This window comes from Grampus griseus, assembly GCF_964374135.1.
Source record: "Grampus griseus genome assembly, chromosome: 1".
Taxonomy (NCBI): Eukaryota; Metazoa; Chordata; class Mammalia; order Artiodactyla; family Delphinidae; genus Grampus; species Grampus griseus.
The window spans coordinates 70,519,944-70,533,936 of record NC_139017.1 but is presented as its reverse complement, the minus strand read 5'-3'; the positions used below and the strand labels follow the sequence as shown (position 1 = coordinate 70,533,936).

General features: G+C 51.6%; 1 protein-coding gene across 1 annotated transcript in view; it reads right to left on the bottom strand.

Moving 5' to 3' along the window:
* Window positions 1–13,993, bottom strand: part of ARHGEF11 (Rho guanine nucleotide exchange factor 11) — a 111,815-nt gene that overhangs the window by 11,127 nt on the left and 86,695 nt on the right. Inside the window, exons 18-31 of the mRNA XM_082667487.1 lie at window positions 13,695–13,791; window positions 13,412–13,534; window positions 10,764–10,787; window positions 9,517–9,661; window positions 9,150–9,249; window positions 8,333–8,362; window positions 5,218–5,344; window positions 2,348–2,527; window positions 2,212–2,259; window positions 1,802–1,989; window positions 1,403–1,549; window positions 1,042–1,121; window positions 812–937; window positions 130–247 (exon numbers count right to left, since the gene is read on the bottom strand). Of these exons, the coding sequence (XP_082523613.1) occupies window positions 130–247; window positions 812–937; window positions 1,042–1,121; window positions 1,403–1,549; window positions 1,802–1,989; window positions 2,212–2,259; window positions 2,348–2,527; window positions 5,218–5,344; window positions 8,333–8,362; window positions 9,150–9,249; window positions 9,517–9,661; window positions 10,764–10,787; window positions 13,412–13,534; window positions 13,695–13,791 (1,533 nt within the window). The remainder of the gene's footprint in view (window positions 1–129; window positions 248–811; window positions 938–1,041; window positions 1,122–1,402; window positions 1,550–1,801; window positions 1,990–2,211; window positions 2,260–2,347; window positions 2,528–5,217; window positions 5,345–8,332; window positions 8,363–9,149; window positions 9,250–9,516; window positions 9,662–10,763; window positions 10,788–13,411; window positions 13,535–13,694; window positions 13,792–13,993) is intronic.

The following is a 13,993-nucleotide window of genomic DNA, read 5'->3' as shown; positions in this document are numbered from 1 at the left end:
ACAAGGACGAAGACCCTGAAGACCAGAGAGGTCAAGCGACTTGCTAAGGACACAAAGCAAGTCAGCGCTAGAACCAGGGTCCGAGCTGCGGGCTGCTGCCTCCCAATGCCAGCCTTCTGGGAGCCCTACCCTCCGTGTGCTTGATGATGTTCTCCAGCAGCAGTGGGTACTTGGTGAGCCGCTGCATCTCAGAGATGATGAGGTCTCTAAGCTGCAGCCGCCGGCACTGAGGGTGGCTCTCAGCCTCCTAGACACAAGGAGGAACAGAGGAAGACGACAGCCTGGATTACGAGCTGGCTGTGAGCTCAGGACACGGAGGACTGTGCGAACGCCGAATAGGTCCTAATCCCAGAGGATCACTCAGAAACAGAGGTGGCAGCTTCGTGCTTAAATATTTAGGGAAAGGTTGGTGGAGGCAGGAAGACAGTAGCCCAAGAAGGGGATGTGGTCAAATAAGCCACATAAAGCAGGTATTATTCCCACTTTATAGACAAGGAAACTGAGATCCATCTAAGTAAATACAGGCACTGGTAGGTGAGCGGGGCCTTCTGATGGCCAGTCCAGTGTCTCCGTCTTGAGAGCGAGTATGTGTCAGTGTTTCTGAAGAGGGGGCGTTGGGGAGGGCGTGGATGGAGCAGCAAGTTGCCGTTTACCCTCCCCTGTAGAGAGAAGAGGCCAAGCGCCTGGAGCTGGGGGCCAGGAGGGCAGTCCAGGAGATGGTGAACCCGGTTAACTGTCCCCCTCCGCCTTACTGGGTGAGCTATGACTGAACTGGCTGCTTTCAGTGGCGATGAGGCGACGCCGAGCGTACCTGCATGAAGAGCTGGAACCGGCTCTCCTTGCGCTGCCTGGTCTTGATCAGTTCCAGGGCGATGGACTGATAGGAGCAGAACTGCGCGGCCACCTGCTGGAGCTCCTCCCGGGCGGGGCCATCGAACTGCAAGGCAGAAGGGACACCACACGGCGCCGGCCTCACATCCCTGCCTGGGACAGCTCCCCCCCACCTCCTCTGCCACCTCCTCCAGGCCTGGGCAGCCGTACCCGAGCCAGCATGAGGTCACTGACTTCTTTGATGATGGGGCCCTCCTCCCGGAGTTTCCTCATGGCTTCACACCAGGAATCTGGGGCAAAGAGAAAAGACAGAAGTGCCTGGGGTTGAGCCGCATGGCCAAGCCCTTCATGACGAGAGAAGAGGGATCTGACGGCAGGGCCGTGGGGTAGGGTCTCAAGTCATTTCACTTGTGGGGGGCTGGAATGCCGATGTTCAGGCTGCATGTCAGGTTCTCTCACCAAAGAGGACTGTTGGGGGCTATCTGCTCGGGGGGTCCTGGCATGCGGGCAGAGCTGGGGCAGAAACCTGAAGGCTGGCCAGGGAAGGGGGCAGGCGGGGTGGGCTCCTCACTGTGGATCTCGATGAGCTCGGGCAGGTTGGGGAAGAGCCGTGCCAGCTCCTCCCGGGGCAGCAGGCCCTCCTTCTTCATCCGCTGGTAGAAGATCAGGTCCAGCACCCGGAGTGTGCGCAGATGGGAAGCCTCTGTCACAAACAGCTCTGAGCGGGGGCAGTGACAAGAAGGGGCAGAAAGACAGAGGGAAAGCCCGTCAGCAAGGATCTCGTGACCTCCAAACCACCTTTGGTGCTGGTTTCAGATGGTGCGTCAACTTCTCTCTCCCCAGGGGCCAGAGCTGAGGTGGCCCTTACAGGGACCACAATGCAGCCGCTCTCGCCCCCAGGCCCCCCACTATTTTCTCTACCACCATCTGCGCCTGAGGCGCCCTGCACCTGTTCCCGCTTGAGTCTCACCGTTGATGACCTCCTGCCGGTCAATCTCCCTCTGGCTTAGCCCAGCCACCACATCCTTGCCCACTGTATGCTGCCAGTTTTGGGCGTCGGGCTCTGGCTCCAGGTCAGACAGTTGGCCCAGATCATCTTCTAGGAGGTTGGGGAGGAGGGCATCTGTGCAAAACCCCAAGCTGGGGGACTCAATGCTCCTGGGGGAAAACAGGCAGCTCAGCGTCACACGGAGCAAAAACTCAAACACGGGGTTTGTCCCTCCGCCTCCTGCCCACCCTGCTTGCCCAGGGCCCATGGGAAGCCAGTGGGCCACGAAGAGGAGCTGCACCACCAGCTGGCCCCTGGAAGCGGAGCGGGGGCAGCTGAGCACGGCTGGGACACGGACACCTAACAGAGGCGCTACGGCACCCATCACTCACCTGCGGCCCATTTTGGGGGTGAAGGGAGGGGTTGGGTTCTCAAGAGACCTGTGGAGAGAATGTCAACTCTCAGCAACCCTCTGCTCCTACCCGGCCCCCAAGATATCAGCGGGCTGAGCCCCTGAGCCCCGCCCACCTGGTGGAGAGGCTGGAGGCAGAGGACGAGGCTGACTGGTGGAGGCGGGCGGCCTCTGCGGCCGCGTCCATGTCCACGTCGCTGCGAGAACGGGGCACGTTCTCTGCCTTCCGGGACCGCTTCATCTCCTCCCGGCCCTTCAGGCTCTCAGAGCGGCCCAGGCGAATCTCTGAGCGAGAACTGGATGGAGAGGGCAAAAGACCTTGGGGTCTTATATCTGGCCAGCTTTGACCTGCTGCTCCATCTCAGGGGTGCCTCAGCGCTTCCACCCCAAACACCAGACCCAAAGGGTCCCAACTCTACAAAATCCTTCCTTTCCCCAGCCCAGCTGGATGGAGAGCGCCTCTCAACTTCCTTGCGACTGGTCAGGAAGGGAACCCAACAGGAAGGTGAAATCTGGGACTAACAGAATCAGACTTGTGGGGTGTCCGGATGCCAAAGACCCCAAGTCCCCGTCAGGAAAGCTGTGGACACCAGAGTCCCTCATCAGGGACAGCAAGGTCCCACCTTCCCCGCCCCTGGCCCTCTCGGGGCCAGCTCATCTGGCCCTCTGCTTTGGGACAGGTCGGCTCCCACCTTGGGCTCTGCTTGAGGCGGATGTCTCCTTTCACAAGATCTTTTAAGAGGGAAGTAGAAGCACCCTCTTCACACACTCTAGTATTCTCCACACTGCCTGTCAGAAAATTCTCTCTGCTGTTGGATTCCCACCCCTCCAGTTGTGATGTGGATTTCTTCTGTTCTTATCCTGACAGCATCCTTCCTAGGCTTCCAGTCCCCTCTTGGGAGCAGACCAGCTTGGGAGGGTGCTTACAGGGGCCTGTTTACTGATGGGCAGGAACCTGCTCCCTGGCCTACCGTGCTTGGCCACTGAGTATCTGTGGGGCTTGATGAGATGCTGACGACTGGGTGTTGCTCTTTTCTGAGTCCTGCAGTGCATCAGTCCTGTGACAGCTGGCATCTCTGACCCCTGGCTGCCCCAGGATGGTGCCTCCCCCCATGGTCCTGCTGGGCTAGTTCTTTGCTGACATTATTACTAATCTACATCCTGCTCTGCCTCTAGGACAACAGAAGGCCTGGAGAGTCTGGAGAGCTCTTAACAGCACAGCAGGTTGCTGCGGAGAAGGAGCCAAATGCCTTGGTCTCCATTCATCAAGTCTCTCTGAACTGCCAGAGGGTCCCAACGCCGCTCCCCCGCCCAGGTCCTGGGGGTTCGTCTGCAGGGTTAGAAACCATACTGCCGGCTGATGCCCTACTGAACTCACCCCCTGACGTCTGACAGAACACTTCCAACACAGACTAACTCAAAACACCTTCACCAGTGCCCCACAATGGGTCACTTTAGCACCACAACAAACCTCATGCAATGAGGTTCCTGGGGCTTCTTTCAAGTACCCAGAAGTGAGTAATGATCCCACCAAGAAGTGAGGCATACAACCCACCTCTGGCCAAAAATTCCTAGACCACTGCTGTCTAGAATGGGGGGCTTCTTACACCTGTTTAGTTTCTACGACAACCTCTGACCCACCATGCTGCCGATGCCATTTCTTCTAAGATTGTCGGTGAAATTCAAAGATTGTCATCAAATTCAAAGGCTTCTGCTGAGAGTAGACTCAGAATCCCAATGAATGTCTCAGGGCAATTTTACCTAACAACTTGAAGAATACGTTTACAAATGGTCTCAAATATTGCCTCAAAATGTTGATAGTATATCTTATAATTGTACATTTGATACATCTGTGAGATCACACCTACCCCAGCAATCATATAATTTGTATGTTTAATTTACTCAGTAATAGTAGAACTCAACCTCTGATCCCAGTACACATCTAACCTTTATCTTGCCTAAATCTTGGTTAATTCTCACTATGGCAAAATCTTTTAATGAGTATTAAGCTTATAAAGGCTTAGTATAAACAAAAAGGAGTAACCCTGCATACAAGCAGGAATGTTTGACTTACAGTTTGATAATTAGTTATTTCAGGGGTAAAATGGTTTGACTAGTCAGGCTGCTGCATGCTGACTTGCCTTTGGGTCTGCCTTTAGTCCAGCTCAGCAGTGTACACAGGAACTAGTTTTGTATACACAAGACCACATTTACCGTACCTCAAGTGTGCCTTAAGGAATTTGCAGGGATATTTCTGACTACAGGCAGTTCTCACTTGAAGTGCTGGCTACAGAATTTTAGACGTGACCTGATGGCTGTCGTGCCACAGTCAAGAGCAAGTCTAAGAGTACATTTCACCACCAGAGAAGGGCTCTTCTTAGAATCCGGCCAGAGGTGGAGAATGTGAGCAATGTCACAGCCTCCATTCCCCTTTTGCTTCTTGAAAGAAGAGCAGTTTGCAGTTTGTTTTGCATCAATGACCTTTCTACTTCTTCGCTGAGATGTACATCTGAGGCCCAAGTTACACCGTCTGCCTTTAAACTAGCCAGCAGAACCTCATCTCTAACTCTCTTCTTCACGGATGCCCCAGACTGTCTTTAGCCTGACTTCCTTATTGCCAGGATTTCCCTTCGCCCCACTCTGTACTCGTCTCTAGCCTTGTCATTTAGGGTTTCCTGACTAGCTGCTTTATAACATAATCTAGTTCATTCTTGGGGTGGAGGCTACTGCGTGGCCAGGGGGTGAATCCAAAGGAAATTTTAAAGGCATATGGTTCTTGGACTGGAAGGTCAGAGGCCCTGCTCTCTCTCCCGCTGGCCTGATCACCAACACATAGGCGGGAAGGTTGGGGGAGAGGGAGAGAGTTCTATAGAGGGAGCCTTACAGTCTAGTGGGGGGTAAAGTAGCTGGCATTGAACCTTAGCCCTGAACCCTGCCCACGCTCCCCTCCCTGGGCAGCCAGCAGGCCCCAGCCAGCCACTGCTACCTGTCGCTCTCCAGCAGGTCCTCGGGAAAGCTTCCTGTCGAGAGTCGCTGCATCCCAGGCTCCGGGGCATCGTACTGCTGGTTGTTCTCAAAGTGCTGAATGATGTTCCTCACGTTGCCTGGTTTGACTGGAAGCGGAAGAAAGATAATGAAAGATACTCTGCTTTCTGTTCAGGAGTGACTTCTTGGGGCCCTCGCTCCCCTCTAGCCCAGAAGACAGCGATGAGCAAGCACGGATGAGAACAGCATGGGGCTGAGGGTCAGGAGACATGATGTGAGCCCTGGCTCTTCTACTGTGTGGCGTGGCACGGGCAGTCCCTCCCCCTTTCTGGGGGCTACTCTTTCCTGGGATGCAAAATGAGAGGGTTTGAAAGTGCATTTGCTACGGGTATTTCTTTTGGCTCTCACATTCTTTATTACAGTGGTTCTCATGCTTGAGAATCGTTACTAGGTTATTCCCAAGAGCCATATATGTGTTAAAAAAAAAAAGTTAGCCAGGAAGACCAAAAACACATCAACCTTGGTATAATTTGGCCAGGTTGCCAACTTTACCAAGCACTTCTCAAATTTATACTACTTTTAGAGTTCACTATTTCTGGTTTTTCTGTTCTTCCTGTTCTTTCTGCCCTCACCCCCACCTCTTCCTCTCCATCATTAAAGAATCAGACCCTCCATTACCAGTGAGGGGGGTCTTAGGAGGAACAGAGGAGAGATGTCACTCTCCGGCATTCAAATTCCAGATGCTTTTCAAAGCTAAGACAAAAGAGAGCTGTTCTTGTTCAAAGTAGAGAAGGCAGGTAAAAGAGTAAAAAAGGCATAGCTGATGCCATGTGGAGACCCTGGAGAAGAGACCTCAGGCCCAGGGGCTCAGTGGCTCCTATCTTCACAGTCGATTAGCTCAGCTCCAGGTCCAGGATGTCGGAACAGGAGTTGGGCTAAAGACGCTGCTCTGCCCAGACCAATAGGAAGGATAATGGGATGGGGAAGGCAAGACAAACAGCCCCGGGCGCCAGGCCCTGGTCCTAACCACACTAACCAGGGATTCTGACATCGGCATATACAAACGTATAAATCTCCCTGTGTATCTACACTTGAGATCCGTAAGAAAATTTCCAAGCCAGAGGAAACAGAAAAACATTTAGCTGGTCTCTTCAAAGGTCACGATTTCATATCCTTTAGGCAGGTAATGTTTTTCTAAAACTGCAAAATAGGAGGCTGTGTATATATGTTAGGAGTAGGGCCTGTTACCATCACTCCCATTTTGGAGATTTGAGTCAGATCTGCCTGTCCCAGACTGTGCATCTGGGCCCTGGGGCAACTGCAGCAGCCCGGAGCATCCCTGGCTGGGTGATGACGTGGGAGCCTGGGAACGTCCTATAATAGAAGGCCTCTGGGCAGAGCCCATTGTTCCCTCTCCCATGGGCCACTTGGAAAAGGCCCAGTTCTTGGGATATAGTTACACCCTAGCTGTGACAAGGAACAGGTGTGGCCCTGAGATTTGGTATAACTGAATAACCCAGAGTAACAGGGGAAAAAGACATGTAGAAAGGAACGCGTTTTTGAAAAGGGCAAAGTTTTCATCAGTAACCTTTGCTCTCCCTTCCTCCATTCTCTGAATAACAATGAAACTAAACAAAAGTGAATTATATGTCACTAACAATCAGATGCCTTCACTAATAAACAGGGGCACTAGCGGATGACCCTAAACAGCAAGGTTCTCAGTGCTGAGGCTTTCTAGCTTTGGTGGGTGTTTGGTCTTTAGATACGCATACAGACTTGTCTGATGTCCTGGGAACTTGAGAACATCCAATCAAACCATGAAATGACAATAGAAAGATATGACTCAAAGAGATGGTGAATACCCAGCATGCTTATCCTCTCTGGGGATCAGCAGCCCTACCCTGGGTGTTCCTGTTGCCTCTCAGGCTGACACAAAGCAAGCGGCTTGGGCAGGGCTGCTCGTCTCAGGCCTGCTGCTTGCCTCATGCCTGCCTCGGGCAGGGTGGATGGGAGGAAGTATGTGTTAAAAACTAAGGGCCTGGGTTTCAAGGCCATTCTTTTAGTTTTTCCATTGTTTTATAGACTTTCCCCCCCTAATATTTCTTTACTTATATTGTTTAAAATAGCATAACAAGTCTAGGAATTTAACTTTAAAAATTATTTTGAAAATCATTATCTTTAATTGTCACTTTATAGAAAGTGAATTCTAGCAACAGATTTCCTGATTGCCCCTCACTGCTATCTCTCCCCTTGATTTACTGCAGAACCTAGAAAATATTAATCACTTTCATTGTATGCATATGGACCTCACTGATGGGAAATGAACCTGCCCACTTCTGGGTTCTAAGCTCCTCTGGGTTAATGTCTGTTATATATGTATTTATTTTTGATACATAGATTCTAGAAGATATTAGGCCTCTAACATACATACGTTAGGGTCATTCTCTTTAACTGTTGCAGTGACACTGTGCTGGCAAAGGTAAGAGTCAGGAGATGAAGGTGCTACAGTGAAGGACTTAAACAAAGGAGATGATAGAAATGAAAATACCCCAAGGCAAAACTGCTGAAGACCCATTAGGTACTAAAAACAACCCCATACAACACTCAAAACTGAGGATTCTATTATTTCAGTTGAAAACAAAAATCTGAGGAACTTGTACAGGACATTTCAACATGCGAGGGTTTCCCTCATTTACATAGAGCCCTGGACTTTTGGAGCCGCATCCACGGAGAGCTGACAGAATGAGAAAGGCCGCAGGCCGTGGACCAGTCTTGGAGGGCCTAGAAGCTGGCCTCTGCCAGCACTGCCAGGAGGAGCTGTACGGTGCCGGGGGGCAGTGCCCCGGCCCCTCCCACCCTGCCTTAGGTAGGCAGAGTCCTGCGCCCAGCGTGAGCGCAGGAGCCCCTGGGCAGGCACCCCTGGGCAGGCGTTTGTGTCATGGGGAGCTTTAGCAGCATGGAGGAACATACAAGAGTAATGGAGTGAGGAAAGGGAGGGAGGAAAGAGAGCCAGGGCAGGAGGCGATGAAGGAGAGGGGAAGAAGGGCAGACAGGACTTGGGAAATGGAAACTCAATGCTAATGCAAAGAAAAACCCAAAGAAAATGGTCCTTTTACCTTCCACAGGGGACAAGGGAATATGAAATGCTAAAAGAAAACAAACAAAAACAAAAGTAAACCATGAAAAGTCAAATTAATGTTTCAAGAGTCAAAATAAAAATTACATCAAGCTGGAAAATGAAAGGTAGTGGCAAAAATCAGGGCTGATCTAGTAGAGTCCCCTCCTCTCCCCTTCCCCCAAGGCAGCAGTTTCGGGAAAGGCAGGAGGCCCATGCCGTGGCCCTTCCCAGATCCCCAAGACTAACAATGGGGCCTTAAGATAATGACTGGGAGGGCCAGCAGCAATGTACAGACAGATGACACACAATTGGGAAGAGATCGGTGACAGGATCCATGGAGGTCTGGATTACTGATGGCATGAGGGGAGCCTCTGGGTCCCAAACCTGCTCCCTTTCCACCTAGTTCTGCTTAATTGAAACCCTCCATCAAGGGCCCATAATTGCTCCCAACACACAGGCCCTCAGGAGGACAGACAAGTCCATGGATGAAGGTGAAGGAGGCACTGACTGTCAACAGGGCAATCTTGCCAAGGGGGAAATACTCCTCTGCATGGCTGTTCAGTGTCTACAACTGTCTCTGAGTTCCTAGACCCAGGGACTGGCTTGGCCTCCTTGGCTCTGAAGCAGTTCCCTGTACCTCAGGGGCCGTCACTGGGTGTGGCAAGGGGAGAATGCAATAGCACCGAGAGGAAGCTGCGACCTCAGAGTTTGTTTGGGCCTTTGGCTGCCTGAAGCACAGGAAGGCCCTCTGCCAACATGCTGGCCTGTGAAGGGGCCGAGGTCCCTGTCCAAGGCTTTGCTCCCCAAATACTCACTGCTCTGGGAAGAGCTTTTGGGCTTCCCGATGTACTTGAGGATGGGGTTTCGCTTCTTGTCCTCCAAGGCATCCTTTTCTTTCTTGGAATTGCTGCTCTGCTGAGATAAGAGACCCTAGGGTTTGGAGAAGGTCCCAGTACCCAGACCGGGCCACTGGTCACCGTGCTACTGCCTCTATGACTAGCCCTAAACAAGCAGCGGGAAAGCAGACTCATGCTTGTATCTGATCTCGCACATCTGCTTCTGGTCTGGGACTGCAGGGAGGGAGAGGGCTGCTCTAGTTTGGGGATTCTCAATGACTCTCCTGGTCTGCCTCAGCGCAGGAACCGTGCCAAGAGATGATTCTTTCTAGGGGAGCTCTGTCACCTTCTTGGTCTTCGGGAAGAAGGGTAGCCACTTGTCCTTGTCAGGAGCGGACTGGGCCTTTTCAGCCGTGTTGGAAGGTCGTGCTTCTCGAGGACGGATGCCCGCATGGCTCATGTAGGTATTGAGGGCGAAGTCCATGGGGGCACTGTAAAAGAGGAATGGGGGCGGTGAATCGGAAAGCGCCAGCAGGGACTGCTTTACACAAGCTCCTCACCACCACCCAGTGGGGTGGCGAAGGGCCAGGGCATTCAGCGGGAGGCCCAGAATACTCAGATGGGACAGCAGGCAGAAGCGGGAGAAAAGTCTTGGCTGGCATGACTCCCAGAAGAAATCGTATTCTTCTCCTATGCAGAACGCTCCCTAACGAGGGGACAGTGGTCAGTGGAAGGTCGCGTCAGTTCTCTAAAATATAAGCAACTAATAAGCCATGGGCGACGGTTGAGGCCCACAGCTAATGTCCTCAAGCGTATACACAGGGGTGGGGTGGCAAAGGGATGCAGAGAAGCGCCAACCGGCCCCTGCAAGTCCAGGTAAGCTGCCTTTGCCACCACCCACCCCAAGTACAAGGAGAAAAAGAGATGGAAATGATCTGTCAAGTAGCTTCCAACTGCCACAGATGAAACTGTCCAGAGCTCTGTGTTTAAAACTGTATTTGCCTCTCAATTCGGTAGACAGATTATCCACTTTGTGGATTCAATGAAGCAAATGTTTCGGCCCTGGCTTTCGTCTTCTCTGAAACAGACTTCTAACCCCATCTTCTCTCCCTTATTGAGTGCGTGTATGCTCAAGGAATGCACCCTCATTTTAACACTGGCTACTGAGAAACAAAGGGATGCATATAGGCTTCAAGGAAAACAAAATGTGTCAGCAGAGGAAATGTGTTGTACCCTAGCTCCCCTCTGCAGGTGCTGCTAACACAGGCTGATGCTGTCACTGCTCCTTCTTTCGGTGGTTTACGAGAAAGACACAGGGCTAATGTGGGTGGAGAAGACGAGGCCAGGAAGGGGAGTGCTGGCAGCTTGGTGTCTTCACACTGAGGAGCAGACCCACGTCCCAGGCAGTGATCCCCGGGTACCAGGGCCTGGGCCTCGTGACCTCCTTGTGGTTACACAGACATCTGGAAACTAAACTTGGACAGACGGTGATCCTCTGGAGCTAGGGACTCCCCTATGATGGGCAGAGATGCAACGCCCAGTAGCTCAACCCCACTCCTTCCCACCTTGATTCAACCGCACAGACTCACTCACCTCCTGTCTTCCTCGTATTTGGACCTGGAACAAAAGAAAAGAACAGATGACTCAGACTGCAAAGGCAGAGGCTCGTCCGCCTGTGCAATACTGGGAGGAGGGTAAGTTCTTTCCTAGAGGAAGGGAGCGGGTGAGGAAAGGGAGGAGGATGATAAAAGGTCAGACTCAGACTCCTGGTCTCAGCTCTGGAGCCAGCTTGGGGCTCAGGAGGTGAGGGTTCTCATTCCTCCGAGGGGCTCAATTAGCACAGAGTGATGGTGATGATGGTGTCCTTAGCCAGCTAAAAGGAAGGGGAATGAGGCAAATATAGCTTCTCGCTTGGTATCTGTTTCAGCCTCTGAAGCTACCACGGAGGAAAAGTCTCCTCTTTGTGTCCACCTAGAACTAAATTAGAAGGGTTGGGCTGACACTGAGGCAAGAGGAAAGAAGATGAGGGCGCAGAGATAATACCTTGAGACCTGATTCAGAGGAACCTATTTAAAAGAGGTTAATGGTAACAGCAACTAATACTGCGTGCTCACTACGGGCCAGGCACTATTCTAAGCTATTTACACGTATAATATTTACACGTATAATTTATTACTCAAAATAATAGGTCCCATATCTCCATTTAATGAGGCTAGCACTTCCTTCTTTTAAATAGAAGCCTTTATAAGCAGGGTGCCTGTGCTGTCCATTATAACCCCACAGAACTCTGTGGTGCCTATGACCTCAGAATAGGCTCGGTCAGGATTTGCCGCCATCCCTGGCACGGTCGGGGTGATTAGTGCCATCTGACTCCTAGGGAAACTAAGGCCCAGAAAGATTCCGGGTTTGGCTGAGGGCCAGAGGGTTGTTTTCAAAGAATATACCCTCCCTGTGGGACCTCATCTGGTCTCATCTCACCCCGGATCTCTTGTCAAATGCCAGATTCATCTATGCAGTTGTCTACTCAAATCTCCAGTTTGATGTCTAAAGATCTCAGATTTTGACATGTCCGAGACTGAGCTTCCGGTTTTCTACCACAAAACTGTCCCTCACACGACTGTCCCTAACTAGACTGATCGCACCTTTGTCCTTTTAGTGGTTTAGGTAAGAACTGTGGAGTCTTCCTTGGTTTTCCTTTCTCTCACATCCTATACATCAATTTTTAGGAAATCCTCCTGTTGGTTCTACTGTCAAAATATACTTGGAGCTGACCTCTCTTCACACCCTCCATCGCCAATTCTCTGGTCGGAGCGTGGGTTCCCGTAACTGATCTCCCTGTTTCGAACCCCTCCTTGTTCTCTCACCACCCTCCACCCACCCTCGAGTCTCTCACAGCTCCAGTGGCTCCTCATTCACTGAGAGAAAAAACACTAAAGACCTTAAAACAGTCCACAGGCTCTGCAAGGCTGCTCTTTCTGTTACCTCTCTGATTCAGCACTGAGCTTCTCAATCTTCTCTGGCCACACTGGTCTCCTACGGTTCCTCAAATACGTCAAGCACATTCCTACTTTGCCCTGGCTGTTCCCTCTGCCTGGGATGCTCTTCCCCCAGGATATTTCCAAGGATGACTCCCTCACTTTCTTCAGTTGCCCAAATGTAACTTTCTGGATGAGGCTCTATTTGAAATTGCAACCCACTAGCTCAGGTGCTCCTGACTCCCCTCAGCCTGCTCTATTCCCCCCCACCCCCCAGCCTTATTTTCTAACATAGTATATAACTTACTTATTTATTACATACTGCTTTCTCTTCCCACGATAACATAAGCCCCACAAGCACTGCTGTTTGTTTATTAATGCATCCAGGAGCTAGAACACTGCTTAGCGTCAGTGGGGACTCCACAGAAATTTGCTGGATTGAAATATCACTGTTAGTAGAGACTATCGAGATCATCTAGCCCAATCTCTGTCATTTTAGATGAGACCAAGGTAGATGACATAGCTTGATCAAGGTCACACAACTACTCGGGACTTCCCTGGCAGTCCAGTGGTTAGGACTCTGCGCTTCCACTGCAGGGGGCACAGGTTTGATCCCTGGTCAGGGAACTAAGATCCCACATGCCTCGCAGCGCAGCCAAAAAAAAAAAAGTCATACAACTATTGAGTGGAAAGAAGTACTGGGGTGAAAAATCTACCTCTAAGCCTGCAAGTGTCCCTACAAAGTCATCCCAGGCACCTGGGACACTTTTAGAAAATAAGACTGGAGAGATGCAACCACAGCAGCTGTGCCAGAAGTTCCTTAATAAGTTTAGTTAGGCTAGTCCTCTGATGTGATTAGTTAAAAAGAGCCCAATTTCCCATGAGCCACCTGCCTCCTGAAGGAACTTTATTCCCTGGAGAATCACAGCGTGGTTCTCACACTCAGCATCAGATATGACCTTAGAGCAAAAAGGGAGACCCGTCAAGAAGAGGCTAGGGAGGGGAAGCAGAAAGCTCCCTGCGTTCCTGGAGCCCGTGGTTTGTCATAATCACCAAATTACTGTCAGGAGCCCCAGGCTCTGCAACTCCCTTGAAATTCCTGCAGCCCCAGCCTGAGAAATGAAGCAAGAGGGCTGGACTCTCCCCATCTTTCAGGGGAAGACGGATCAGGCAAGCAGTGGAAGAGGGGGAGAGGTTGGGAAACAGACCCACAAAACGTCAATCTGTGCAGCATGTTCAGGGGGTAGAAGTGGATCGGAGACTCACAAAATGTCTCCTAGGGCAGCCAGCTGCTTCTCTGCCACCTGGCGCTCGCGGAGAGGGTCTCCATCCAGGTCCAGCAGGTCGTTTTCACCATACAGGCTTCCCAGCCCCAGAGTGCGCTTTGTTCTGAGCCAGAGAGACACACAGAGAAAGAAACACATGTACATCATTGCTGGACAGAGAGTGAGGCACACATACACACATCACAAGAGATGCACATACACCGCAGGGGAAAGAAAACGGGCGAGGAGGCAGGGGAGAGAGCAGGAGGGGGGGCGCCGGGCACCTGTAGTCATGGATCTGCTCCTGGATCTCTGGCATGGCTGCCTCCTGAGCCTCACAGAGAACAGCGCGCACGTCCTCACCATTCCGCAGGCGCAGGTCTGCGGTGGGAGCCGAGGGGAGACAGATAGGGGAGGGATGTCAAGAGGAGGAGGTTATATCTGCTGAGCATCTTCAAGCCTCTTAGCTCCCTGGGGTACCGCGAGGGAAAGCTGGCTTTCTGCCCTCCTGTTAACCAAGGGAAGTGGAGGCCTGGACCTACCAGGTCATTCCTGAATTCAGGACTGGAATCCTGACATCCAA